General features: G+C 53.7%; 2 protein-coding genes across 4 annotated transcripts in view; one reads left to right on the plus strand and one right to left on the minus strand.

The window, feature by feature from the left end:
* Positions 1-17,379, plus strand: part of CNNM3 (cyclin and CBS domain divalent metal cation transport mediator 3) — a 29,906-nt gene extending 12,527 nt beyond the window's left edge. Inside the window, exons 3-9 of the mRNA XM_006166633.2 lie at positions 7,220-7,363; positions 8,249-8,398; positions 8,656-8,825; positions 8,982-9,078; positions 9,353-9,486; positions 9,900-10,038; positions 15,259-17,379. Coding sequence (XP_006166695.1) covers positions 7,220-7,363; positions 8,249-8,398; positions 8,656-8,825; positions 8,982-9,078; positions 9,353-9,486; positions 9,900-10,038; positions 15,259-15,323 — 899 coding nt within the window. The 3' untranslated portion in view covers positions 15,324-17,379. The remainder of the gene's footprint in view (positions 1-7,219; positions 7,364-8,248; positions 8,399-8,655; positions 8,826-8,981; positions 9,079-9,352; positions 9,487-9,899; positions 10,039-15,258) is intronic.
* A 3,701-nt stretch (positions 17,380-21,080) lies between these two features.
* The window catches only part of ANKRD23 (ankyrin repeat domain 23), an 11,940-nt gene continuing 8,399 nt past the window's right edge, over positions 21,081-24,621 (minus strand). For 2 of the 3 annotated variants that reach the window (XM_006166565.3, XM_006166566.3), the window contains exons 5-9: positions 23,346-23,444; positions 23,158-23,256; positions 22,962-23,060; positions 22,727-22,825; positions 21,081-22,635 (exon numbers count right to left, since the gene is read on the minus strand). In XM_006166565.3, the coding sequence (XP_006166627.1) occupies positions 22,540-22,635; positions 22,727-22,825; positions 22,962-23,060; positions 23,158-23,256; positions 23,346-23,444 (492 nt within the window). In that variant the 3' untranslated portion in view covers positions 21,081-22,539. Of the gene's footprint in view, positions 22,636-22,726; positions 22,826-22,961; positions 23,061-23,157; positions 23,257-23,345; positions 23,445-23,675; positions 23,802-24,368; positions 24,511-24,621 lie in introns of those variants that run through there. The other variant, XM_014583434.2, reaches the window with a different exon arrangement.

The following is a 24,621-nucleotide window of genomic DNA, read 5'->3' on the forward strand; positions in this document are numbered from 1 at the left end:
GGTTTGGCAAGTTTGGGTAAAGCTGTTTTTTTTCTGTTTGTTTGTTTTTTTTTTTTTTTTTTTTTTTTGCTATAGGGTGCGTGTGCTCGCCAGACAGACACAGAGAGACAGAGAGACAGAAAGCGAGAAATCAGCCCCCAGGGGGGATAGCCACACCACAGTCCCTTCTCCTTCATTCTCCTCTCGGGATCTTGGGCATGCACGTACACGCGCCCAGAAAGCCGTTTTAAAATTTTTCATACCGTAAGTGTCAGGATCGCCACTGCTGTGGCCTTGCCCTTCGTATGTGGTAGATGAAATTGGCCTGGGGCTTTTGGGGCCCAGTCTGGAAGAACCGGAATGTTCTTGTTGATTGGGAAGGATCCTGGAGGCAGGGCAGGCTCATGGCGACTTGTGGGCTCAGAGTGGCACTGAGTTGTCCATACAGACCAGCAGCTGGCGTGGAGGCTAGCAGTTAAGAGGGACCCCGATAAGAGGTGCAGAGGTGGAAGGAGTTGCACCCGGGGCTTGCAGAGGAGCCCCAGCGGGCGTTGGCAGCAGGGGGAATTAAGAGGATCCAGGGTTGGCTGAGGGGCTGTGGAGCAAGGAGGCTCTGAGAAGGTCCACGTGGCTGTTCACGTGGTGCTCTAACCTGAGGGCTGGGTCAGGCAGCCGGTGAGTTCAGTGTGACGTTGGAATTTGTGTCTGTGCAGTGCCTGGAGAGGGACACTCCTAGCAGACACAGCTGACAGCTGATGTGATGCAGGTGAGAGACCTGAGGGATGGTGCAGATTGACGCTGGCACAGAAGCGGTCCTCAAGCCACAGGAATGGGGCTGAGGGCTTAAACCCTTGAGTAGCACACGCATGCGTGGTTCCATTCGGGCCTGCAGCCTCCTGTTTGCAGGCTCGGGCCCAACAGCTGAGGGGCAGGGGAAGCCCAGGAGCAATGCTAAAAGAGGCAAGACTGCCAAGGGAGGAGAGCCAGAGACGTGGGATGTCCTGGAAGCCAAAGAAAGAGACCACCTTCTGAGAAAAGCGAGCGCCGCGAGGAGGCCAGTGGCCTTTGCAAGGGTGGATTTGGTCCATCCCAGAGGGATGGTTGGGGATGGAGAGGTGGGAGAGCTGCAGCGGGCGAGCTGTCTACCCCGAGCACCGTCGGGTGGGGGGAGGTCGCTTTCTCCTCCTTGGGTTTAAGGTGGGTGAGTGGAACAGGTTTAGGTTAAAACATTGGTAGGAAAGAAATGTGGAGAGGGACGGCCACAGTACAGGCTGCTCCAGTCCTGGGTGGGTGGCTCTGGGCAGCTCCGGAGAACTACGCAGGCTTCGGGCAGCCCGATGCTGGATGACTTGTGCCTTTCTGCTGTGACCCTACTGCTCCAGAAGCAGCTTGACATGCCGAAGGGCCAGTGGGCGAGATTTTTGGAACCTGGAGATCGAATGGGAATTGAACTCCCCTTCAGTCCCCCTTGACTTTATCACTCTTGGGGTGCGTGAGGGCCATTCTCTGGACAGAGTAATGCCCTGGAGCAGTCGTTGGCAGCTAGCTATCTTTCTTTTTCTTTGATAAAAGTTCTTTAGTCCTAACTCTCTTATGCGTTCCTCTGCTTATACATAAAGGGTATATTGCAGCCTTTGTGGCACTTGAGGTTTAAAACTTGATTCCTGGGCTAGCTGGTGGTGTGGTGGTTAAGACGGCTGGATCCTACATGGCTGACTGCTTGGTTCAAGTCCTGGACCTGGCAGCTTAAAAGTCATGCCAGGAGCATGTGTGCACATACCCAAAGTCCCAAGAGGAGAATGGAGGAGAAGGGATTGCAGTGTGGCCATTCTCCCTGGGAAGTGCTTTCTCTCTTTCCTTATCTCTCCATGTGTCTCTGTGTCTCCCCATCCAGTGAGTGCATGTACCTTATAGCAAATTTAAAAAAAAAGAAAGTCAATTCCTTTCCTGTCTCTGCCAAGCATATGAGGTGGTGGTCCCCTCTGAATTTCCTGGAGCTGGAGCCCATGGCATCCTGGCAGCTACCATTCTAAGCCCTCTTCCTTAGCTCTTCCAGAGCACCGTGTGTCTGGGAACTTGGTAGTTTAAGGGAGCGGCACCTTGCCTGGCGAGGTGTCCCTCAGTCAGGGCAGACTTGAGGGGACACACGTTATTTTATGCAGTTATCACCAGGAAGAGTGGATGCCCTGTGTGACCTTTGTCAGCTCCCAAGGGTGCTACTCAGGGACATTCCACCAAAGAAAGGATTAGGATGGGTGAGCTTTTCAGAGTCTCATTTAAAGTGAGCTCTGGTCTCCTGTCTGTCAAAGCCAAATGATTGCCACAACCTGATCAAGAGCCAGAGATGTAGGAACAGCTGTGAGCAGTGTTAGGTTTCTTAGTCTACAGTCACGTGACGGCTTTAGGAAACCAAGGGAAGGCCGAGAAGGTTGAATTCCAACTGCATTATTAAGAGTATCCTGGTAATTAGGCATTATGAAAGGGTCCCCCAGGGTCCAAATCATTGGAGCACCCTGGAGCCTGCTAACAAAGTAAAACTCTACAGAGCTTTCCAGAGCTTTCTGGCTGGTGTCGGCCTGTCCTGGTGTGCTGTCTGTGCTTGGCTCATGTCTCTGCAGCTTGCCCATTGAGCACCTGGGTGAGTGGTGCCAGTGGTTCCGGGCCTTCCCTGAAGAGTAGACTTGGTCATTCCAGCCACCCTCTGTCTGCCCCTCCGCTTTGTCGTGGTTGCTCTCTGGACCCTCACATCTTGAAATTAAGTCACATGGGTATCTTTTAGGAGCCCTGCTTTCTCCCATTCATTACTGGGTCATCTCAGTGTGGCATGTCACAGAGGAACATGCCTGTTTTGCAGAAGTTTGAAAGCAAGAGAGAAGAGAAGTTAGTTGCTCCCTTCCTGTAGGTAGCCCGGCCACAGGCTTCCTGGAAGAAGGAGCCAAGGTGTGGTCCCTCTGCTCTGAGGTGGCCATTGAGAACCTGGGTTCTGGTTCCTGGGCTCCAGAGACGACTGCCCAAACTTTGTTTTGTGTCCTTGGCCTTCCTGGTCTGGCCTTTGAACTTTGTATTTCTGTGGCAAGAAACCAATGGCCCTTGTAGACGCGGTGTCCAACAGGGCTGCCCTGTGGCCTGTTGATTAAGGGAGCCAGATTCCATATGGCTGACTGCACAGCTCAGGTCCCTAGCCCCGCAGCTCCAAAAGCAAGCCAGCTGCATGTGTGTGCCCTAAGTCTGGGCAGGATGGAAAAATGGGGAAGGGACTGCTGCATGGCCCCTTCTGTTGGAGGGGGTGACTTCCCCCTCCCCTCTCTCTCTGGTGAGCACATGATCTCTCTGGCAGTGATTTTAAGAAAAGAAATGGGGAACCAGCAGTTAGCGTAATGGCTATGTCACTGGACTCCCATGTAGTTGATTGCGATTCGAGTCCCTGACCTGGTGGCTTAAAGTCACGCCGGGCGGGTGTGCATGCATGCCCAATATCCCAAGAGGAAAATGGAGGGGAAGCGATTGCCGCATGGCTATCCCCCCTAGGGGGTGATTTCTCGCCTTCTGTCTCTCTTTCTCTCTCTGTCTCTCTTTCTCTCTCTGTCTGGCGAGCACATGCGCCCTATAGCAAAACAAAACAAAACAAAACAAAAAAACAACCACCAAAAAAAAAAGAGAAGGTGCCTAATTCAAACACCGAGGGTGGGAAGGCTTCTAGAAATGCAGCAGGCAGCTAGCAGAGTGGAATCCTGGAGTGCCTGGCCTTCCCCGCTGGAAAGCAGGGCCCCGACATGATGCCGTTGCCATGGGCGTTAGAGCGTCCTGGAAGGACAGTGCGTTACTTGTTAGGCGCGCAGCGTGTGAAGTGTGACTCACAAAGACGGGAGCTCGCCTTTCTGATTTCTCAAGAGATTCTTGAAGCAAGTACCGCCTTCACATGCAGGTCCAGGTGAGCTTCGCCCTCCGCTTTCTTTACTAGTGACAGAGAGGGCTTGGGTGGAATCCGTTCTTTCCGTCCCCTGGGCCTGCACAGCCTACTCCAGACACTCCCCACCTGTGGCCGCGCAGCACTCGAAAGGTGACTGGTCTGACTGGAGCTGTGCTTGGACACACACCGGGTTTCGGAGACATAGTACACAATGAGTAAAACAGCCATTACTTTTTTTTTTTTTTTTTTTATGAGCGCGTTTTTTTTTTTTATGAGAGAGAGATTTTCACTATAGGGTACATGCACTCACCAGAGAGAAAGAGACAAAAAGCGAAACCCCCCCCGAGGGGATGGCCACTCCACAATCCCTTCTCCACCGTTTTCTTCTCGGTATCTTGGACAGGCATATGAACACTCCTGGTGTCCTGGGTTGGGGCTCACACTACGGTCAATGAGTCCAGCAACATAACTGTTAGCGCCATCTGCTGGTCCCATCCATTACTGTGTTTCTATTTATTATATATTGAAACGATATTTTGACTATATTGAGTTACTTGGGATATACAGTCATTGCTTGGTATCCACAGGAGAACTCCCCTCACTCCCAGACCAAATTCCACAGACGCTCGAGTCTTACATAAAATGCTTTAGTATTTGCATATAACCTATATACATCCTCCTATATACTGTATTTTTTTGAGACAGAGAGGGTCCTTTTTTTTTTTTGCTATAGGGTGCATGCACTCACTGGAGAGACGGAGAAAATGAGAAATCACCTCCCAGGGGGATGACCATGCCGCAGTCCCTTCTTCCTTCTCCTCTTGGGATTTTGGGCATGCACGCACATATACTTAGTGTGAGTCTTTTTGTTTGGTTTTGTTTTTGTTTTTGTTTTGTTTTTGTTTTTGTTTTAGAAGTTTTTGCTGTAGGGTATGTGTGCTTGCCAGAAAGCCAGAGAGAGACGGAGAGACAGAAAGCGAGAAATCATCCCCCCGGGGGGGGGGGGGGGGCTTCAGGTCTTCTCCATTCTCCTCCCGGGATCTTGGGCGCACACGTGCCCAGCATGAGTTTAAGCCACTGGGTCTGGGACTCGAACCGTGGTCGACTACATGGGAGTCCAGCGACATAGCCATTACACTAACTGCTGGTCCCCCTAGCGTGAGTTTTAAGCTGGTGGGTCCAGGACTCAAACTGCGGTTGATTACATGGGAGTCCAGCAGCGTAACCATTACACCATCTGCTGGTTCCTGTGTACTGTGAATCGACTGGAGACTACTTATACCTTGTACGGTGTAAGTGCTCCGTAGACAGTTGTGATGCCGTGTTGTTTAGAGAGTGAGGACAAGGAGAAAAGCCTGCGCTTGTCTAGTACAGATGCGAGCATCGTAGTCCCAGCTACCAGCACACGCTACGAGCGACAGGATGTTTCCCAGCCAAAGGCACAGACTCTGCCAGCTGTATTAAACTCGATTTCACCTGTTTCTTTCTCTAAGCACTTATTTATTGTGATTTTTTTTTTCTGATCATTTAACTTTATTTTAATTTGAACAGAAAGGAACAGAGTAAGAGAGAGACAGAGAGAAAATGAGAAAGCGTGAGAGCAAACCGCCAGTTCTGGGACCCAAACCGTGGTCAGCCAAGTGGGAGTCCAGTGCCCTTAATCACTACCTGCCGGCCCCTATTGTGATTTTCATTCAAGCTACCAAGTCTAGGACTTGAACTGCTGTCAGCTGTGTGGGATTCCAGTGCCTTAACTACCATGCTACCTGCTGGTCTTGTTCTTTCTTTTAACTGCCAGAGGACGCTCACCAAAGAGAGCGAGCAGGAGCCCCTTCAGCAGGGCATGCTCACACCACTGCCCTTTTCCCTCCTTTCTCCATCCTGTGGTATCTGGTTCCCAGTGCACAGCGCTTAACCCTGTGCTACAGGGCCGGCCCTCACCTGTTTCTTTGTTTTTGTTTTTAAAATTTTTATTTATTATTTATTTTTTGGAGGGGTTTTTGCTATAGGGTGTGTGCGCTCGCCAGAGAGACAGAGAGAGATAGAGAGACAGAAAGTGAGAAATCACCCCCGAGGGTGAATGCCCACACCACAGTCCCTTCTCCTCCATTCTGCTCTCGGGATCTTGGGGCCGCACGCACACGCGCCCGGTGTGAATTTTAAACCACCAGGTCCGGGACGCGAACTGCGGTCAACTATGTGGGAGTCCAGCGACATAGCCATTACGCTAACTACTGATCCCAAGACTGCAGCTTTTTTAAGCTTGTTTCCTCACTAAACAGATAAACTAAGCAAATAGGAAACTAACAAAAAACACTTAGGAGCAAGGTGGAACTTTCCAGCCTGCTGCTCTTCCTCGGGCACTGTTCTGAAGAAGAGTCCATTACTGTTTATCTTCATCTTCTGGGGAAGCCCTGAGGGATAGCTTTAAGACAGGCAGGACTGGTCTAGCAGTTATGAGCTGTTCAGGAGAAGCTGGATCCCACACGTAACGCAGTTCAAAGCCCCAATCGGCCTGAGACACACCTGGCACACGTAAGTGACCAAGATCCGTTGGACTGGAGGAAGAGGACTAGGAGTGTGACCAGACCCTGTGGGAAGTGTCCCCCCCATGTGTGCCTGTGCATACCATCACGAATAGAGACAAGGGCAAGGGCTGGCCCCATGGCTTGGTGGTTTAGGAGTCTGGATCCAAGCAAGGGCTGGCTTGCTGCGGTTTGATCCAGCCTGAGCCAAGGAACGCTAGGTACATGCGTGTGCCTAAAATCCCGACAGGATGGAGAGGTGACGGGAGATTGTAGCTTGACTATACCCAATTGGGGGGCTGGGGTTGCGCTCTGCTCTTCCCTCACTCTGGCAAGTTTGTGTGGGCTCTGGCAAAAAAAAAAACAAAACACCTTCCCACAGAGAGGCCAGCTGGGCAGCCCTGTTGGGTTCCCCCATTTAGACTTGTCCAAGACGGCCGGGATTCTGGAGTTGGTGCCCTGGTTAGCCTGGCTGTGGCCTGGCTGTCCTGTGAGGCGTTTCTGCTGTGGACCGGATGCATTCTGTCTACGCCCTGTGGCTGGGCCTAGGACTGATCCCAGCTCTGCTACTCTGCCTCAGGCTGTTGTGATGATGGAGGCGGTCTCTGAGATTTCTTTTCTTTGTTTGTGGACCGTGGCTAATCCTCATAAGCGTCTTGAGAGACTTCAGGAGGAAGAATGTCTGGCAGAGGCCGGAACATCCCTGGAATAGGCGTTGGCTTCTGTTTTTTAGCTGGGCTTGGACCGGGAGATGAAAACTGGGAGGTCCCTGTCGTGCTGTTATACGAATGTCCCCTTCTCGCAGGAAAGTCCCACCTGGCCATCGTGCAGAGGGTGAACAACGAGGGCGAAGGGGACCCCTTCTACGAGGTGCTGGGCCTGGTCACCCTGGAGGACGTCATCGAGGAGATCATCAAGTCCGAGATCCTGGACGAGTCTGAAGACTACCGTGCGTGTTGCCTCCTGGCGGTTTTCTGTCTGCGTGGGGCTCCGGCTGCGGAGCCTGGCTGGAGCCCACTCACCCCTGCTCAGGGTGTGCTCGGCGTGGGGCTCACGCTTGTACTTTGTGCGGTGTAGCCCATTGTATCGGTGGCCTCGCGGTGCCTGGGCTTGCTTGCGGCCCATCAGCAGGTGGACCCGATGCTCTCCATCCGGGAGCAAGTTCCTCGCCCTTCGTGGGCCTTTCCCATCTGCCTTCCCTGGGGCCGTTGCTTCTGCAAGGTCTTTTGCATGGTCCAGACACATCTCCATCCTTGACTACCGAGAGGGTCTGGTAGCAGCAGTGAGTCCTGGCCCTGGGGGGCGGCCCCAGTCTGCAGTGCAGATACAGCCCGTGCTCGCCGGCTGAGGCCTCCCACCTGAGCCGCCCACCCTGGTGTGTTACGAGTCACCACACCTGCACCTCTGTCCCCAAGTGCAGCATCTGGGCTTTGATCGCTGAGACCACTGTGGGCACGGGGTTGCCAGGCTAGCTGCTGCTGCCCCACCGTAATGACCAGATGCACACTCTCCAGCCAGGCCTCTTAATGGCCAGGGAGGCGTGTTCTCTAAAGATCACCGTTTTCTTCACCCAGTTCCAAGGCAGGCAAGGCCCTTCGGCACTTCTCGGGGCGTGTCTGGAATGTGGGCCACTGTGGTACCAGGACAGAGGTGGTGGGAATGACAGCCGGGGCCGTCAAGGGAGTGCTGCCAGGGATGTGTCCTCGGGGGCTCGGGTGCTGTCTCCCCCCGAGAACCCCCAGGCCTTGAGGAAGGAGCACGGAGCATGGCCCTTGGTTTGGTCGTGATGGTTGGGCAGTGGCTGCAGCCTAAGCACGCCATCTCCTCACCTCAGGAGACGCCATGGTGAGGAAGAAGCCTGCTTCCCTGAGCGCCCCTCCCAAGCGCAAGGAGGAATTCTCCTTGTTCAAGGTGTCGGACGATGAATATAAAGTGAAACTCTCGCCTCAGCTGCTCTTGGCCACCCAGCGCTTCCTTTCCCGAGGTGAGGTGTGGGCCGTCCTTGCTCACTGTTCAGTGGGTCCGGGGTCACCTGAGACTGGCTCTGCTGTGCCAGGTGGCCGAGAGAGGCCCCGGCCAGGCAGGCATGGCCCGCACCACCCAGCCCCCCGGTGCTGGCTGTGGAGGCTCGGCAGCTCCCGGCCCTGGGGAGAGCACGGTGGGCAGCAGCATCCGTTTTTGTTACCCACGCCGTCCTGGCCTTGGTGGACACTCTCCCTTTTCCCCTAAACTGCGGGGCAGAGGTGGATGTCTTCAGCCCGCTGCGGATCTCCGAGAAGGTGCTGCTGCACCTGCTGAAGCACCCCAGCGTCAACCAGGAAGTGAGGTTTGACGAGCGCGACCGCCTGGCAGCGCACCACTACCTGTACCAGCGCAGCCAGCCTGCCGACTACTTCATCCTCGTCCTGCAGGTGCCTGCGGGGCCCCGGCCTGGGAGAAGAGGCAGGCCAGGCACATGCAGATAGCCTCTCCCCTTGAGTCATTGGGTTGCTGGTTTCTTCTTGAGCTTTCTTCGGAAGGAAAGATAATTCATCCACACCTCTCTCCCTGCCCCTCGTCCCTCCCAGGGCAGGGTCGAGGTGGAGATCGGGAAGGAGGGCCTGAAGTTCGAGAACGGGGCCTTCACCTACTATGGAGTGTCTGCCCTGACGGCGCCGTCTTCAGGTAAGCCGCGGCCTCTGCTGGAGCTGCCACTCCTCTCAGGTGGCTTCTCGGGCTGGGGCTGTGGGAGTTGGGGGGACTTCTTGCTCTGCTCCGTCATTCAGTCCTGTCTGCACAGTCTTCCCCAGGTGTGTCCGCCATCCTCCTCCAGGTTCTACCCACATGCTGTCAGGAGCGGTTGTGGGGTGGATCTCAGAGTCCGTGCCGTGGTCCCCCCAGGGCGGGGCTCCCGGCCCCTGGTGCTGATTTCTGCCATCACTGTTGTTGCTTTTGACAGTTCACCAGTCCCCAGTGTCCTCGCTCCAGCCCACCCGCCACGACCTGCAGCCCGAGCCAGCCGATGGCACCCGCTCGTCCACGTACTGTCCTGACTACACCGTGAGGGCCCTCTCTGACCTGCAGCTCATTAAGGTGACCGCCTGGGCTGACCGTTGATGCTGGCTCTAACTGGCTTTGTGTCCTCAAGGGGCTCCATGCGCTGGTTGCAAGTTTGCTTAGACGGAGAGCAGACCCTGGTGGATGCTCTCCAAGGCCGGCCAGTGTAAGGCCCTCTGCTTGCCCTGGAGGATGGCGGCCCCAGCTCCTGGGTGGTCCCTGACCACTGGTGGTCTGGTCCTGTCTCCAGGCCTCCACACCAGTGTCTACTTGAGGTCTTAGAAACACTTGGTTCTGTTGCTTTCCTCTGCCCTCAGCTAGCGTAGCGTTGCTCCTTGGTCCCCTCTAGTTCAGGTGTGGGCCGGCAGAAGGGCGTGGGCCTGACCTCTCCTGCCTCAGCTGCATCTCACTCCCAGATGCATTGCTGGGTAATGCTGTCTGTCCTGCAGGTCACACGGCTGCAGTACCTCAATGCACTCCTGGCCACCCGGGCCCAGAACCTGCCGCAGTCCCCTGAGAGCATCGATCTCCAGGTCATCCCAGGCAGCCAGACCAGGCTCCTCGGGGAGAAGACTGCTGGGGCAGCAGGTGAGCCCGCATGGACGTCCTGTGGGGTCTGGACTCGGAGGACGTGTGAGCTCCTTCAGGCCTCGTCTCCTGTCCCTGCCTGCCCTCATTCTTTCTCCGTCCTGCCTGTCCTTTTCCCTCCTTGATGTTCTCAGTGGGTTGGATGACATCCGGCTATTGACGGACTGGCATTGAAAGCACATTGACCCAGCCGTGGTAGCGTGCTGGTGAGGCCGTGCGGGAGCCCCAGCTCGTTTTCCCCACCCTGAAAGCCAGGTGGGTGGCACATGCTGATAGTCACAGCTACTCTGGAGGCAGAGGCAGGAGGGTCACAGTGTAGTGAGATCCTGTCTAAAAACAATTAATTTTAGCAATTATTTTATTTACTTTATTTATTATCATTTTTTAATTTGACCAGAGAGAGAGAAAGTACTGCCAGGTCTGGGACATGAACTTCAGTCAGCCATGTAGGAGTCCAGCACCTTAAGTATCACAGCACCTCCCAGGCCTGTAAAATTGTTTTAGAATTATTTTTAATTTAATTTAACTAACTTATTTATTTACTTACTTACTTAGAACCAGAGAGGCATAGAGAGGGGTGGGGGCGGAAAAAAGCAAGCCACCAGGTCCAGGACTTGAACCATGGTCAGCCATGTGGGGAATCCAGTGCCCTTAATCACCACGCCACCTGCCAGCCCTCCAAATTTTTAAATAGAGTATATTAAGTCATCATTTTCTCTCCAGGGCTTCTTAGAATGGGTTGACTTGATTAGGTGATAGTTCATGAAAATAAGTTCTAGTTGAGACCGTCTTCTGGCCATTTAGGATTCGGGCTAGGTCACTTGGAAAGCGAAGATTTGGGTCACCAGCAGGCCCAGCTCAGATGGTAGATGGCTGGCGGGCACCATCCCCGAAACTGAAGGGTGCTTGCTGAGAGTTTGGTCTGTTCACGTGGTTAGTTAATCAGGTGGTAGTTAGTTTTGCTCTAGGGCGTGCATACTTGCCGGAGAAAGAAAGAGGAAGTGAGAAATGACCCTGAGCCCCCTGATGGCCATGCTACGGTGCTTTCTCCTCTGTTCTCCTGGGATCTTGGGCACACACGTGGGCTCAGTGTGTTTCTCAAGCTGCTGGGTCCAGGATTCGAACTACTTAGCCCCATGGGATCCGGCCACCTTAACTGCTGTGCCACCTGCTGGCTCCGTGTTGATGTTTAAGGCATATCCTGTCAAAGGGCTCCATTGGCAGGAAGATCATGCTGGAAGAGACTGGCTATGCTGTGGGCGGGGAGCCAGGGGAGGCGGCTGGCATACCTGTCCCTGTGGTATGTGAAGTCCAAGTGCAGACTGGGGGTTGGAGCGGGGAGTCAGGACACGCTCTTGTTTTTCAAGAAGGTGCTTTTATTCTGTTGAGCTCTTTGGTTGAGGTCAGATGCCAGGGCTTGAGATTCCTGGAGGAGCCAGGGGGGCTTCCGGAGAGGCTGCAGCCATACCTGCAGCTGCCTGCCCTGTTCCTCCCTCTCCACCTCGCAGGGAGGAAGATGCGCTCTTACTGAACGATCACTCTGCCAGGCAGTGCGCTTAGGGCCTTCCTGAACTCGGCTACCCTCCCACTGGTTATAGGAGAGGGCAGTTTACAGGTGATGCCGGGGAGTCACAGAAGGCCTGGCACTTTTTTTGTTTTTAATTTAATTTACTTATGATGATGGTTATTTAATTCGCTACAGGCCGTGTGCACTCATCGGGAGGGGTAGGAGAAAGTGAGAAAGCAAGCCACCAGGTCTGGGACTCAAACTGCAGATTGGCCATATGGGAGTCCAGCCCCTTAACCACAACACCACCTGCTGGCCATGGGCCCAGCACTTTGTTTTGTTTTGTTTTGTTTTTTTAATATATGAGCAGTTATTTAATTAGGTTCTTGGCAAAAAATTTAGAACACCAATTTGTGAGAATAGACTCCATTTGTGAGGGCAAACACGGATCGCAGGTAGCCCTGGAGCTGAGGAACAGTTTTGGTTTCTGGTAAAATGTGCGAGTCCACAGCTTCCTGATCAATCTCGCACTGCTCTGAAATCTCGTATTTCTCCTTCTCTGTGTCGAAGATCTCACCTTCCTGGTATCTGGGCTTCCGCCATTTTTCTTGAAGTAAGCGTCGGTAAGGGGCTTTGGGATTTTTCCTTTGCTAATATCAATTTTCGTGGAGGTGGCAATGACAAGTTTCTGGTGTGTTCTACGCAGTGGAACTCGATTGAGAACCAGCAGTCAGGTCACAAGTAGCAGCCACTGCTCAGCTGCTTCAGGAAAACCACCCTCTTGCCTCTGTGGCATCCAGTGAGGATGATCGGAATGGTCCCAGGAGTGATGCTGCTCACAGCTCTCTCACATGCTGACTGGAGGGTTTTTTGCTGTGGTTCAACAGCTTCCAAGGCACACCTTCAGGAGGATAATACCTAGGCAATTTGTGCAGTTTAACCACCCGGGTACCACCACTCTTGTCTCCACCAACTGGTTTCGTGACAGTCCCAAGAACCTTCTCCTCCTTTTCCTTTTCGATCCTGGATTTAGGGGCCGAGTATTTCCTCTTGTACGCGGCCTTCCTGGAATACATGGCCGACCAGGAGTGTCTGCCGATGCCCCGGACTAGGATGGGGTTTTGGCTGCAATGGGGCTTCCCCTCCTTGGGCCTTTTAACCTTGGGGTCACCCTTTTTAACCTGGCCACTGGCATCAGCCTTCTTGGCTTCAGGTTTCTTCTCCTTAGTATCCTGCTTTGCAGCTTTTCTACCCGCCATCTTGTATGGTGGGGAAGAAATGGCCCAGCACTTTGACTTGGTGCCCCGGAGCCTCACAGGGAACAGCTGTGTTTCCTCAAACCCACACTTGATAGCGCAAACATATTTTCATAATTGAAGAGTCCTTTCTGAATTGAAAGGTGACGGTCAGGTGCAAGGAACAGAGAACCCTCCCCCCAGGCATGTTAATGGCCCTGCGCCTGTGGGCTCCAGCTCTGGGTGCTGGTCAAAGGGCACAGCAGCTGCGTCTCTCGAGTCCTGGGTGCGGGCGTGGCTGCATACACCCCACAGGAGTGACGCTGTGCTGGTGGCACTGTAGCTCTTGGGTGGTTAAGCCTGTGTTCCCTCACTGTGACGTGTGATTTTATGGGGTGCCCCCCCACACACCCCATACAGAAGTTCACACTGTCTCATTAGACGTGGCTCTCAGAGCCAGGATGTTTTAGTTTGTTAAAATAAGAGTCTTTTGGGACCAGCAGATGGAGTAATGGTTACGCCACTAGACTCCCACATGGTCGACTGTGGTTCAAGTCCCAGACCCGGCAGCTTAAAACTCACTCTGGGTTTCTATGTGTGTGTGCCAAAAATCCTGAGGGGAGAATGGAGGAGAAGGGATTGTGGTGTAGCCATCCTTACCGGGGGAGGTGATTTCTCATTTTCTGTCTCTTTGTCTCTCGCTGTGGTGAGTGCACACACCCTATAGCACAAATCTCTTAGGGAAAAAAATGCACACACACACACACACACACACACACACACATCTTTCAGTCTTAGTTCTCCCACCTGAGGGCCTTTTCTTGCTCTGTATGCTGCTCTTACTACACCTGTTATGCCCAAGGCGTGGACCTAGTCCAGAATGATGGTCCTGCCTCCACTGCGTCTTTTATCTCGTGCCAAGATTTTGAAAATCCTCTCTTGGCTTCAGCCAGTCACTGGGCTGTCCTGTGAGAGGGTGAATGATGGGGGCTTCAAGGTCATTTTCTCTTTGTAATGGGTGGTTAACTAGTCTGTGGACATAATGTTGGTTAGTTGCACCCACGTGCAGTCTGACACTTGCCCCCAGGGAGGTTTGTCTTTCAAGCTTCTTGCCTAAACTCTCTGGGGCCTTCTTGGGGTTGCCCTGTCAGCCCCTTCACCATCCACAAGAGCTAGTGTCGCTGCACACAGGGAGATTTCAGTGGAGTGGGAGCTGCTGAAGTAGGGCAGGTGAGACCGACTCCCTGGAGATAAGGTTCTCAATCCCCAGCAGAGAAGAGCCTTGATTGAAATTCCAGAGGCATGAGCATTTAAAAAAATTTTTTTAGAATTATTTTATTTAACTTTATTTATTTATTTAAATTTGACCAGAGAAAGGGAGAGAGGGAAAGTGAGAAAAGCAAGCCACCAGCTCCAGGACTCTAACCATGGTTGGCAATGTGGGAGTCCAGCGCCTTTAACCATCATGCCACCTGCCAGCCCCGGCATGAGCATTTCCAACTGGTACAAGGGCCATATCTGGCTGGTTGCCTGTTTTTGTAAATAAAGTTTTATTGACACTCACCCATTTGTTTATGATTGGATCGGGCTGCCTTTGAGCTGTGCCAGCAGGGTTGAGTTGTGGCAGAGGCAGAATGAATTGTAACACCGACAGATACCGGCCCTCGACAGAAAGCTTCCTGACCCTGGCCTACCAGTTCCAATTCTGGGGTCCGAATCTGAACGTCAGGTGCACAGAGCTGCATTTCCAAGCCAGTCTGTGCTGCCTGCCTGCCTGCCTGCCTGCCTGCCTGCCTCGGGTGCTGAGCTGCGGGACACAAAGGGCCGGGCCTGTGCAGGGCCCACTCAGCTCAGTAGCGCATCTCCTCTCTCTCTCTCTCTCTCTGTCTCTCTCTGTCTCTCCTCTCTAGCCTTCCCAGTAAACTTTTCCCTCTTTGGCACATTTGGAAACTGCAGTTGATAAATGACTGTGGACTAGTGAGCATTTTTGTTTTAAAAAAACGCCAAGGTAAATACCTTCCTTTTCCTTCTCCTCGGCTTCCCTCTCCCAGCCCTTCAGCTCCCCAGACGGGGAGGTGTTCCTCGCGGTGTGGGAGTGGCACCGAGCTCTCCCTGGAGGTGGGTTGTGCCGTACGTGGCCTTGGACAGAAGGCTGCCTCCCAGCATGGGGCACTCTTGTCCAGGGCAGGTACCTCTTGACTGCCCTCATGACTGGGCCCTCCAGGCTCAGAAATCCACAGTCCCTGCTGTTCCTGTCTCTCAGGGATGGCATCTGTCCTCAGAGGTACGCACTCTTGGGAGGCTGAGCTAGGCTGGCCGTTGTCCGGCTCATCACTGCCAGCTCTGCCCTGCCGCCTCCTGAAGTCTCCAGAGGCCCTCCTGCTTCACCCCGTCCCTGCCGAGGGGGGTTCATGCTGGGCTTTGATGGGACCGCCGCCTTTCCAGCCCTGGTAATTCTCCTTTCCCTCTCTCCTCTAGGGTCCAGCCACAGCAGGCCCGGCTTCCCAGTGGAAGAGAGCCCGGGGCGAAACCCAGGAGTTTGACTCTTGCGAGGCAGCTCCAGATCTGGGGATCGGACAAGTACGTGGGGAGCCGGAGCAAGCCAAGCAGTCCCCGCCCCTCCAGACCACGTTTTAGATGGTCTTACAGATGTGGGTCCTGGGCTGCCTCCGACCCAGGCGGCAGTGCCAGGGGTCTGCAGCAGGCCCTGCCCTCCTTTAGGAAATGGGGGTCAGCCAGGACACAGCCCTCCAGGCCTGCTTCGGGAAGGCACGAGAGGAGTGTCATCATCCGTCGTCCCCTTCCCCCCTCCCAAGGCAGTGACAGTGCAGGGTCCTATACCTCTCTGGGCCTCGCCAGGATGTGAGTGCTCAGTCACTGCCTTCTGCAGCCATGACCTGTCCTCACTCTGCTTCGAATTTGCCAGCCTCTTGCTGCTGGCAGCACTTTGAGCAAGCCAAGAGCACTAGTCTGGGCCTCGTCCCTGGTGTCGAGGTGACACTTTCTGGCTTCCCTTTCAATGCCGTATTTAACGCATGTGCCCTGGCCTTCCCCAGGTGCCAAACCCCAGGGCACTGTGGCCCGTGCGTCTGTCCCTCCAGTCCCGCTCCCTCCTATGGAGGCTGCTCTTTGGAGCCCTGGGCCGGTGAGCTGGCTCCTGCCAGCACCGCCCAGGGAACCCACGCTCTGCTTCTCTGCCCGCCGCACCGACTTGCCACGAACAGTACTGCCTCTTCCCATGTTAAGAGGCCACGCGTGGGAGGAAGGGGCCCGTATGCTGCATCTGCTCCTTTACTCTGCTCTCGGGGCAGGTCTGCCGTCTGCTCTGCCCCGTCCTGCCTTCCCACGGGCCCTGGAGGTGGTGTGCAGCTGCAGCATGCTTGGGGAACAGCAGGGGGAGAGGACGCGCACCAGCTGGGTGGATCCTTCCTCTTCTTTAAAAAAACAAAAACAAAAGAAATCAGCGTTTTCCTTATATCCCTGAAACATTTCAAGTTCTTTGCTTATTTTCTGTTCCTAGCCATGGGATTTTAGAGAAGGGGGAATGAGAATGCATCGGTGTTTTTTAATTCACCTGTATTTCCTCAGCTGGGGCATCCCAGGGACAGGATCACAGATTAGGGAGAGAGGAGGGCTTCTGGAGCCTTTCTCAAAAGAGTCTAGGTCCTTATAGATAGGACTGGTGGCCAAAAGAACAGTGGTGCGCTTGCTCAGAAACTGTTCTCAGGGCAAACCCGGGTGGGAAACAGTGAAAATCATCTCACCCTCCAGAACAGCTGTCTTCCCCTCAGCTGCACACACAGCGCCCCTGGTTAATTATCAGTCCGGCAGCCGGGCCACCCCCGGGGTGTCTGGTGTAGTCTGGGCATTGGGGTTTTCTTTTTGAGGTATTTTACAATTCCCCGAAGAGTTCCATATGCCCCTCTCCCAGCTTTCCGAATGCCAACATCTCATGTAGCTTTGGTACCTTCATCAAAACGAGAACATTAATGTTGGTGCAGTACTATTAAATACCGACTCAGACTTTCCCGTTGTTTCCATGAATCCTTTTTGCTTCAGGATCCGGATCCAATCCAGGATACCAAGTTGCACTTAGAGCTATTGCTCCCCCCCCCCTGTATTTTGAAATAATTACAGATTCATAGGAAGTTACAGAGAGGCCCTACACCTTCCCTCTGTCACAGTGGTGACAGCCTACATAGTTACAGTGTAGCATCAGAACAGTGCGGAGCTCTCATTCTGTGTTGCCCCTGTAACCACCTCTGCGGTCCAGATGCCAAACGATCCCACCACAAGGACCTCTCTCGGCCTGTCCCCCCACCATCCCTTGCCACTAATCTGTGCATCTGTGTTACTTTGTCATTTCGAGGATGCTGTATAAATGGAATCGTGGGGCATGTAACTCTTTGGGATTGGCCTTTTTCCCTCCTTGTAACTCTCTGGAGATTCATCGGGCTGTTGCGCAGCCGTAGTTGTTCCTTTCTGTTGCTAAGTGGTATTCCATGGTATACTCAGTGTCCCTTTGAAGGACATCTGGGCTGTTCCCAGTTTTTGGCTATTCCAAATAAAGCTGCCACGAACATCTGTGTACGGATTTCATACGATGGCAGGTTTCTGTGCAAAGAATTTTTTCCTCTAGGGTAAATGCCAGGAGTGCAATTCCTAGGTCATACGGTCATTGCATGTTTGGTTTTTAAAGAAAAGTGTCACACTTTTTCTGAGTGACTTACAGTTTTACGTTTTCACTCGCAAAGTAGGGGTGATCTAATTTCTCCAAGAACTCACCAGCATTTGGTGGTGTCACTTATTTTTTAATTCATCCTTTTTTTTTTTAATTTTTTTTTTGTTTTTAGAATTACTTTATTTAACTTACTTTCTCTCTTTCTTTATTTTACTTTGACCAGAGGGACAGAGTGAGAGAGAGAAAGTGAAAAAGCAAGCCACCAGGTCTGGGATTCAAACTGAGGTCTACCATGTGGGAGCCCAGTGCCCATAACCACCACGCTTTAACTACCTGCCCGCCCAGTTCATTCTTCTGATGGTTGTGTAGTGATACCTCATTGTGGTTTTCATTTGCATTTCCCTAGTAGCCGAGGAGGACCATCTCTTTGTATTTTCACTTTGGTTTATATTTTCATCTACTTAATAGGCTTCTCTTTTGTTGAGAAATTTTTGCTGCAGGGTGTGTGTGCTCCCTGGGGATACAGAAAGCAAGAACTCACCACCTAGGGGCAGGGGGATGCCATGCTGCAATCCTTTCTCTTGTTCTTTAGGGATCTGGGGCACTCATGCACACATACCTGGTGTGCATTTCAAGCAGCCAAGTCTGGGACTCAAACTGGTCAGTCATATGAGAGTCCAGCAGCTTAACCACCATACCACCTGCTGGTGCCTTGATAGGCTCACTTTTTTTTTTTTTTTTAAAAAAAATTTTTGCTATAGGTTGTGTGCACTCGCCAGAGAGACAGAAAGTGAGAAATCACCCCCCAGGAGGGATAGCCACGCCACAATCCCTTCTTCATTCTCTTCTCGGGATCTTGGGCACATGTGCCTGGTGTAAGTTTCAAGTCTGGGACTCAAACTGCAGTCAACCTTGTGGGAGTCTCATAACCATTATACCATCTGCTGGTCCCAGTTGGCTTTTTTTTTTTTTTTTAATAGTTTTTTTTTTTTTTTTTGGGTGGGTTTTTGCTTTGTGAGAAATCACCCCCCAGAGGGGATGGTCACGCCGCAATCCCTTCTCCTCCATTCTCCTCTCGGGATCTTGGGCACGCACGCACACGCGCCCGGCGTGAGTTTTAAGCCACCGGGTCCGGGACGCAAACTGCAGTCGACTACGTGGGAGTCCAGCGACATAGCCATTATGTTAACTGCTGGTTCCCAAATAGAGATGTTTTTGCTATAGGGCACATGCACTCACCAGAGAGACAGAGACAGAAAGCAAGAAATTACCCCCTAGGGGAGATGGCCACGCTGCAATCCCTTCTCCATTCTCTTAGGAACAAGTGCACATTTCTAGCGTGGGTTTTAAGCTGCCTGGTCTGGGACTTGAACCGTGGTTGACTACGTGGAAGTCTAGTGACATAACCATTACACTATCTGTTGGTCCCCCAATAGGCTCTTAATTGAAACAAAAGTTTTTACTTTTGATGAAGTGCACTTTACAGATTTTTCTTTTATGGATTATACTTTTAGCATCACATCTAAGAACTCTTGAGTCATAAACCCTGAAGATTGTCATGTCTCTTTTTTAAGTTTGTAATCCACTTTGAATTTGTTTTTGAATAAGTTAGAAGACTTAGGTCTGAATTTTTTTTTTTTAATTAAAACCTATTGCTCCATCACCATTGATTGAAAATACCGTCTTCCTCCACTGAATTGCTCTTGGACCTTTGACAGGTCAGTTGGGCGTATTTGTGTGACGGTTTCTGGGTTGTCTGCTGTTCCGTTATCTGTATATGTGTTGTCAGGACTACACTTTCTTGATTACCTAGAGTAAGTGTTGAAATTGGACTGATTATCGACCCTCTATTCTTTTTCAAAGTTGTTTTAGCTATAAATGTTCTTGTGAATTTTAGAATAACTGGTGCATCTACAAACAGCTGCAGGTATTTGATAGGAAATGGTAAGCCTGCATATTAATTTGGGAAGAACTAAAATCTTTACTATATATTGTGACTTCCAGTCCACAAACATGGTATGTCTTTATTTAAATCTTTGATTTCATGCATTAGTGTTTTGTGGTTTGCAGCAAATCCTTACATGTTGTTAGATTTAAGACCTAAGTATTTCATATCTTGAAGAAATGATTGTAGGGACCAGCAGATGGTGTAATGGTTACATCGCTGGACTCCTACGTAATCCACACAGCAGCTTAAAACCCACACTGGACATGTTTGTGTGCGTGCCCAAAATCCTGAGAGGAGAATGGGAGAGAAGGGATTGCGGCATGGCCATCTCCTTGGGGGTGAATTCCCACTTCCTGTTTTTCTCTCTCCGAGGAGTGTACATACCCTATAACAAAAGTCTCTTTTAAAAATAAGAGATTGTCGGGACCAGCAGTTAGCATAATGGCTATGTCGCTGGACTCCCATGTAGTCGACCGCAGTTCACGTCCTGGACCCGGTGGCTTAAAACTCAATGCCAGAGGTGTGTGCCCAAGATCCCAAGAAGAGAATGGAGAAGGGATTGCAGCATGGCCATCCACCCTGGGGGATGATTTCTCGCTATCTCTGTCTGGCGAGCGCATGCGCCCTATAGCAGAAAAAAAAAACCTCTCCCCCCCAAAAATAAGAGATTGTAAATGGTATTGTAATTTTTCTTTCTTGGAGAGGGTTTTGCTATAGAGCACATACACTCATCAGAAAGAGACAGAAAGCGAGAAATAACGGGGGAATGGCCACGCCACAATCCCTTTTCCATTCTCTCAGGATCTTGGGCATGCACACACGTGCCTGGTGTGAGTTTAGGCCACTGGGTCCAGGACTTGAACCACAGTCAACTACATGGGAGCCCAGTGACATAGCCATTATGTCAACTGCTGGTCTCTGTATTTTTAATTTTCATGTCCATGTGTTCATTGATAGGTCATAATAGATTTCTGTATGTCTGTCTGGTATCCTGAGAGTTTGTACTGTATTTTAGGTGGCATTTTGGTTTTTGTAGATTCCTTAGGACACTCTCCATGGATAGAGATAAGCGTGTCTGTGTGAGCTTGCTGGTACGGGGCTCCTATCTTCAGGGATTCTGCCTTGGTCTAGACATGAGGACCTTTTTCGCCAGAGGTGTGTGTTTTTGTTGTTGTGTTTTGCCTTAGGGCATGTGCGCCCGCTAGAGAGACAGAGACATAGGGAAAATGAGAAATCACCCTCCCTCCCCCTGGGGGGATGGCCATGCTGCGATCTATTCTCCCAGGATCCTTGGCATGCATGCACACATGCCTGAAGTGTTGCAAGCTACCAGGTCTGGGACTCCCATGCGGTTGGCCACGTGGGAGTCCAGCGATGCGACCTTCACACCATCTGCTGGCTCCTGACATGTGGACTTGTTACACCTGCCCTGATGACTCTAATAAGCAAGAGGGGTCGAGAGCCGGCGCTCTGCTTGTCCATCAGCGAGCAGCGATGCCTTGAGCACATGAGCGTGTGCTGGGACCTCACGCCGCCCACCGGGCACTGGGCGGCCCGCTGCTGTCCCGGTGGGCAGGTTAACAGTCTTGAGCTCTGTGCTGAGGGTATGGCCATAGGCTTAACTAGGCAGTCCCTGGTGCCCCCTGTACCAGAAAAGACAACTGGGCTGTGGACAGTCAACCAGTTTAATTAACATAAATTACTGATCCATATAAAAAGGTATTTTTGTCACTTCAGTATCCTCCATTTGTAGATGAGGTGTCTGCGTAGTCTTGAATGCCTGTCACCCATGGCACTAGTGTCTGGGTGCACACTGGCCCTGCCACCACGGGATAGGAGCTGCCCGTGGAAGGGGGTGTGGAGCATTGGTCAGCATTTTCAGGTAGGAACAGTAGCCTCGTTCTTGGCCTGAGAAGGCCGCCAGGGTTGGACTAAACAGAACTGTTGCACAGTAGGTGTCAACCCAGCGACCTCCTCCGACTCGGGGGCCATAGGGGAGGCTGAGCTCCATCGTGGAGCCCTCCCCTCCGCCAGTGGTGCTCGGTATGGGGCAGCACTCTCCCGGATCAGCTTCCTGGCATGTGAGGGCCCAGCCCCGCCAGTACAGTGTCAGTGAAACATGAGCCATCAAGAACAGTGAAGAGGGGTCTTCAGGGAGCCTGTATGAAGCCAGTGAGGGGGGAGGGGCAGTGTGCCCCTGGCCGTCCCCTGCCGTCCCTGTGGGCGAGTTCCGAGCTGCTCAGTGTCCGAGCCTCTGCGGTGGGATTGTGCAGCTGCAGGGTCTAGGCAAGAAAGCAGGCTCCAGAACAGGGGACATGAGAGCCTCAGGCAAACGAGGGTTACGGGCCACCGCCTCAAGAGTTGAGTGGGCCACAAGTAATCCCAGCACCCAGGCATGAGTCCCCTGCAGGAGCCTGCAGCCGCTGACCAGAACCTTCAGAGTGGGCACAGGTTTTCCCTGGTCGCCCTGCTTAACAGCCTTGGGGCTTCTGAGGCAACCAGGTTGGTCCTGGCCTTCTACGTGTGGGGCCTCAAACCTGTTGAGAGCCCCCGCAGATGGCCAGAACCCACCTCCAGAATCCTTCAGACTGAAGTCTAGAGCTGCTCCAGATGCTATCAGGGTTGCTGCTGATAGAATGGAGTCCCGGGGAAACCCCCGCCCAAGGCACCAGCTGCTGCACAGAGCCTGGACCAGTGTGGCCTCCTGTGGGCCTGATGGCAGCTGCTGGCTGTGAAGCTGAGCCACCGCCTGCAGGAGATGGCCCTGCGGCAGGACTGAGGCCCGCAGACGCCGAGCTGCTGCAGCACAGCCCAATCACTGCCCTGGCCCCGGCTCCCACACCACCCCCGGCCCCACTTCGCTTTTCCTGCCCGTGGTCCTCTGCCCCAGTCCCAGCCCCCGTCGCAGCGGGGAAGGAGGTGCCCAACCCTTGAAGGCAGGGCAGCCTGCGTGCTCTACCCGCCGGCACTGGTGCTGCTTCCCAGGCCCAGCAGGGGTGCCTCAAGGCCTGCAAAAGCAAAGCCCCAGAGGGGAGTCGGACTGAGGGCGAGGACCACGGGGGTGCAGAGGCGTGGGAGGTGAAGGGGTGGAATGGCAGCTGAGTGGCCCCATGGGTCGGTCCGTCCGTCTTCAGCATCGGGTGCGAGGGTGCCCAACGTGGGCCTGCAGTGCTTCTTGGATGCCCCGCTGCCAGTCCCGTGCTAGCTGCACCGGGGTCACAGAGGCCTGGGGACAGGGATGCCAGTCAGTTTTCCGTCCCTTGGGAGCTCCACCCCGCCTTCTCACTGCTGCCAGGCCCTAGCCCCCTCGCACGCACCCCGTTCTTCACGCCCAGCTTCGCTCCGTAGATGAGCAGCAGCTTCATGGCTTTGTAGTGGCCGTGCCGCACAGCCTCATGCAGGGCCGTGTCTCCTTCCTACGGGAAAGGCGAGTCCTACTCAGAAAGGTCGGGGCAGGCTGTCACTGAGCAGGCCACACCTCGGGTCTAGCTTAGGCTCCTCGGGCCCTGCCCCCTGGTGGGGCCGTCTGAGCTGGAAGGACCAAGCACCTACCTTGTCCTGTGCGTCAACGTGGGCCCCACACTCGATGAGGTGCTCCAGGCAGGCAGAGTGCCCCGTGCGCACCGCGACATGTAGGGGGGTGCTCCAAATCTGAGGAACGAGTGGGGAGCGATGCTGGGGCTAGGAGGCCTTGCACCCGAGGGGCCATTTTCCCTCCAGGATGGCAGCCATCCCTGGGTGCCCTTACCTTGTCCCGGGCGTTGACCTGGGCTCCCTGGTTTAGCAAATGTTTGATGATGTCCAGGTGGCCTCCACGGCAGGCCCAGAACATGGGTGTTCTCTCCAGCTGTAAAACAAGCAGCAAAGCACTCTGGCCTGCCGGGATGGCGGGCAGAGCTCTCGTCTGTGAGGAGGACGGGCCTTCCCCGCTCTCACCAAGTCCCGAGCGTCCACAGTGGCTCCTGCCGCCAGCAGCTTGTTCACCAACTGCCCGTGGCCCTTCAGACAGGCCCAGTGCAAGGCCGTGCGGTGGAGCTGGGGGGACAGGAGATCAGGCATAGGCGTGCAGCCACCCCTAGAGGCCGCCCTGGCCCCAGTCGGGGCAGAGCCGCCTGTTCTCCCTCGGGCAGCAGGCCCTTCCCGCCCAGGAGGCTCTGGGGTTCATGCCCATGTGACAAGCCCTGCACTTGTAGGCCAGGGCAGGAGCACCCTGAGACGGCGCTCTGCGGCTGCTGTGAGCCCCTGCACCCTACCCACCCATGCTACCTTGTCATGGGCATTGGGGTCCCCGCCGTCCGTCAGGTACTTGTCGATCAGGGCCTCCTGGTTCTCCGCAGCTGCCTTCAGGAACATCTCCAGGTCCACAGACTCCAGCTGGGCCTGGGGCTGCAGCTGGGTGAGGTGAAGGTCAAGACCAGATCACCCTCCAAGGTGCAGCCCGTGTGCACATCTTCACCAGCCTGGCCCCAGGGACCCCCACGGCCTGGCCCAGCGCGCTGGCCCGCACGGAGACCGTAGACATTGAGGGTCGACTGTGTACCCCGAAGATTCCTGTGCTGGAGTCCGAACTCCCAGCACCTCAGAACATGGCCTGACTCGGGCACCGGGGCCCTGCGGGTGTGACAGGTAAGATGAGGCCATGCTGCAGTAGGAGGGCCCCAACAGTGCGACACACTGAAGTGACCGCAGTTCGGCAGGTCTGGTGTCCTGCAATGTCATTTGGACAGGCTGGCACATGCAGGGAGGGTGCCAAGACGGGCTGAGGATCACCTGCAAGCCGAGGACCCCTGAGAGCACCCGCAACCCCAGAAGCTAGGGCCGTACAGGAGCAGACTGCCTACCCACAGCCTGGCCTGGACTTCAGCCCCCAGGCCTGGGAGGCGATAGTGTCTACTGAAGCTCTTCCTCTGGCTTCGGGCCCCGCATGTGCCTCTCGCCCAACTCCGACTTCTCACTCACCTTCGCCACGGGCTCAGGTTCCTTGGGGGGGACCCTACGTCTCAGTCGCTTTTCTCTCCGTCTTTGAACCAAGTTTTCCAGGTCAGCCAGGCTGTCCAGATTAACTCTGGAACTGTTAAATCTTTCCATCTGGGGCAGAGTAGAGAACCAGACCAGACATTAGCCACTGGCCTGGGAGCCTCGCCGGCCGGCTCTCAGCACGTCTCATTCTCATCTGGTTGGAACCAGGGACACAGACTACGAGGCCCCCAAT

Source organism: Tupaia chinensis, unplaced genomic scaffold (genome assembly GCF_000334495.1).
Source record: "Tupaia chinensis unplaced genomic scaffold, TupChi_1.0 Scaffold144276_1, whole genome shotgun sequence".
Taxonomy (NCBI): Eukaryota; Metazoa; Chordata; class Mammalia; order Scandentia; family Tupaiidae; genus Tupaia; species Tupaia belangeri.